This window comes from Temnothorax curvispinosus, unplaced genomic scaffold (genome assembly GCF_003070985.1).
Source record: "Temnothorax curvispinosus isolate PA1 unplaced genomic scaffold, ASM307098v1 QBEX01010449.1, whole genome shotgun sequence".
Lineage (NCBI taxonomy): Eukaryota > Metazoa > Arthropoda > Insecta > Hymenoptera > Formicidae > Temnothorax > Temnothorax curvispinosus.
This window is the reverse complement of record NW_020220229.1, coordinates 1-3,505: the sequence shown is the minus strand read 5'-3', so window position 1 is coordinate 3,505 and position 3,505 is coordinate 1. Positions and strand designations below refer to the sequence as shown.

General features: G+C 33.9%; 1 protein-coding gene across 1 annotated transcript; it reads left to right on the top strand.

The window, feature by feature from the left end:
• The first annotated feature begins 795 nt into the window (after positions 1-795).
• On the top strand, positions 796-2,212 carry LOC112460336 (protein lin-7 homolog C). Its single transcript, XM_025024980.1, has 5 exons — positions 796-1,107; positions 1,234-1,275; positions 1,349-1,461; positions 1,559-1,804; positions 1,877-2,212. The coding sequence occupies exons 1-5, from the start codon at positions 1,071-1,073 to the stop codon at positions 2,033-2,035; spliced, it is 597 nt and encodes a 198-aa protein (XP_024880748.1). The 5' UTR covers positions 796-1,070; the 3' UTR covers positions 2,036-2,212.
• Positions 2,213-3,505: the final 1,293 nt, after the last annotated feature.

The following is a 3,505-nucleotide window of genomic DNA, read 5'->3' as shown; positions in this document are numbered from 1 at the left end:
TAATAGCTACACTGTTTAATCATGAAAACAAAATTATACTATAATATATATTATAGGAAACAGTCGAGAACCTCCCGTTTTTTATGATAAATTTATCTTCGGAACAGCCAAAACGGTTGATATAATGTCAGCATTCTTCAGTTATCGCCGGGCCCCTGCATGGGGCCTCTTTGGTGGTCACGAAAATTTGCCCGGGGTTATCGGTGCAAAAGAAACAATTTTAAGCATTTGTGTAATTTTCTTTGTTTAATTTTGTCATTAATCTTCTAATAAAGTTTTATGTTTAATTTGTGTACCGATTTGTAACTGCTTGTTTTCAAAAAAATTCCGGGAACTTTTGTGTTACCCCTGTATATGTAATTAATTTTTAAAGTATGTTTTTATTATTTTTACTATTTTATTTATTATTTCATAAATAATAAATACTATTTTATTTTTTATTTCATATAAATAATAAAGTGTAATTATAAATAACCCACACAGCACACTTTATCTGAGGGACGTCCTACAGATAAAGTGGGATATATATCTCAATAACCGGTGAATATCCAGTGGATATTTAATATCCGGTGGATATCCAGCGGATGCACAAATGTCCCTCAAAATATCCTGTGCTGTGTGGGAAACCTCTAAAATATTTATTCTTTTATTTCTAATATATGTTTAATTTTAAGATATTAATATTTTACTTTTAATATTTAAAATTTTACGATATTTACATTTTCAAATATGGCGCTTTATTCAATCAAGGATATGGCGGTATGTCACGTGATTGGTAACCCACAACATCAAAGAAGCCGAGACGCACTGTCGTAACTGGACGATCTAGCATAGAAAGAGGACACGTTGTGTGCACTGTGCCCATAGGTTTTAATCTCGTCGATTTGAGTGAGATGAGAAAATAAGGATTGACCCATTTACGATCGAAGCATTACTTGGATACGATTTTGCAGTAGCAGATAAACACGTCGAATTAAACTGTATTTTCGTCGATATTTCGCAGTACATATGTACATACACGCATAGAAGTATAAGAAGAAGAAAATCATAAATTGTCGTGACATAAAAATATGGCTACCATGGGCGAGCCTCTCACTTTAGCAAGAGGTAAATTTTTACTAATCAGTTTCAATTACGCAAATACACGTATTATTATGCCATACAAATGACATTTGACGATTATTTTAACACTTACTACAACAAATTATACAAAACTTTATCTTTTCTTTGTAGATGTCAAGAGGTCTATAGAATTATTAGATAAATTGCAAAAAGGTAAGCAATTATGGAATAGAGCATTTCATGTATTTTGACAATTATCTAACTTTATAACATTGATTTTCTTTAGGAGGGGAGGTTCCTACAACAAAGTTAGCAGCATTACAGAAAGTGTTACAAAGTGATTTTCTTAGTGCAGTACGGGAGGTATATGAACATGTTTATGAGACTGTTGATGTTCAGGTAACAATACACAAGCATTATATAGCTAATGTTTTAATTTAACAGATACTCGTTATTAATAGTCATAATTACAATTGTTAATGACAATTTGTTAAAGGGTTCGCAGGATGTACGTGCATCTGCAACAGCAAAAGCAACCGTTGCTGCTTTTGCAGCTAGCGAAGGTCACGCACATCCACGTGTAATCGAATTACCGAAAACGGAAGAAGGACTTGGTTTCAACGTAATGGGAGGTAAAGAACAGAATTCGCCGATTTATATATCTCGCATTATCCCTGGTGGGGTTGCTGACAGGCACGGTGGTTTAAAACGTGGGGATCAACTTTTGTCCGTTAATGGAGTGGTTAGTAGAAATCTGTCTCTTCAATTTTTCAGAAGTAACATTTTTACAATAATTAGAGATAATTTGTTTTAGTGCGTCGAAGGTGAAAATCATGAAAAGGCGGTAGAATTACTAAAGCAGGCTCAAAATTCTGTAAAATTAGTAGTTCGTTATACTCCACGTGTTCTCGAAGAAATGGAATTACGTTTCGACAAACAGAGGGCTGCTCGTAGACGTCAACATATGCAATAAATATTAGTGCAAAATATTTAATTCGCTAAAGAAATGCAAATTTATTGATTATAATGTATCTATACATCTCTATACATTTAAACTATTTATGCTTTATAGGTATAACTTGACTAACGTTCAACATTCTGATAGTTGTATTCATATTCTCATTCATCAATAAATGTGGTCTATTAACTACATGCTTTTGTCAACTCTTTATACTACATTTAAGTGATCAATTTTGAAGTATATTAAACATTGCAATATTCGTATATTTTATGGTATATATTGCTGACGTTGCATACGAATTAGAAATTATTGTTGTCATTCGTGATATGGAAGTCAATTGAATGATAACCCTTCGTCCCACTAGGTGGGTCGTTTTCGTCCGGGCGAAAATCAAATGTAGTTGTAACTTTTGCAAACGCGTAGAAATGGCGCCACTGCGCATCCGTAAAAAAAGTTATGCTCCCCGAGAACCCGCCTACCGAGTTTCAAGGCGCCAGACCCCCTCCAGCCGTCACAGGAGACACATAATTCTTGAAAAAACGAGGTTGGCGGCGAACACTTAAGCACTTTATTTCAAAATAATTGCATGCAATATTTTTTTTATGAAAGGTACGTTTTTCCCCTTCAATTTCTTTTTTTATTTATTTCGATATCTTTATTTGTCTTAAAGTTATGATTTTTTGAGTAAAAGATGATTTTACAAGTTGTAGTTGTAGTTGCTCCATTTCTTAAATAAAAAATATGTGAAAAAATTAAATTGCTTATAATTTTATGATTGATACTTCAAATTGAAGGTTTGAATTACCTTCATGAATTTTTTCAGATTTTTTGTAACACTTTAACACTTAAAAAAAACGTCAAGACGAAAACGACCCACCTATGCGGCGTAAAGGTACCAAAAAAACCTAGTGGGACGAAGGGATATAATATACAATATACAATAGTATAATGCGAAGAGTGAACCAATAAAAAGGAAGACCTATATAAGATAAGAAACATAGCTTATGAAATAAATATCTTCTTAAAATTTTTGCCTTTATAAATAAGATGAAAAAAGTAGCGAATATAACTATTCCGCTATCGGCATTGTTCAGTATTTTTGTTATTTTGTTAATAAATGTCCATTTCTATGAGAATTTAAGTGTACGTACCATTTTTAGGGCCATTTCGACCAAACTCCGATTAACTTAATCATTGATTAGTCCATTGGAAATGACCAATCGTATTCGTCAATCTGCTTGAAAGAGTCTTTGCCGATTGCCAGTTGCTGTCGCAAAAAAAGTTAAAAGTTCGCCATGCGGCAGAATGCGTTGACCAATCACAAATTTTGATTTTGCCGCAGGCGACTTGCGGCCTTCTGATTGGTCAATACACTCTACCGCACGGCGTTTCCGCGTCTATGGAGTCTTAGCATTAGGGCCGTGTCTTAAGCCCCTTGCACAATGCCAGGCAACAGGCAATAGGAACAGGAAATAACCAAAA

Coding starts and splice junctions, on each gene's coding strand:
- LOC112460336 (XM_025024980.1), top strand. CDS start 1,071: ATGGCTACCATGGGCGAGCCTCTCACTTTAGCAAGAG. Junction 1,108..1,233: donor GCCTCTCACTTTAGCAAGAG/GTAAATTTTTAC, acceptor TTTTCTTTGTAG/ATGTCAAGAGGTCTATAGAA. Junction 1,462..1,558: donor ATGAGACTGTTGATGTTCAG/GTAACAATACAC, acceptor AATTTGTTAAAG/GGTTCGCAGGATGTACGTGC.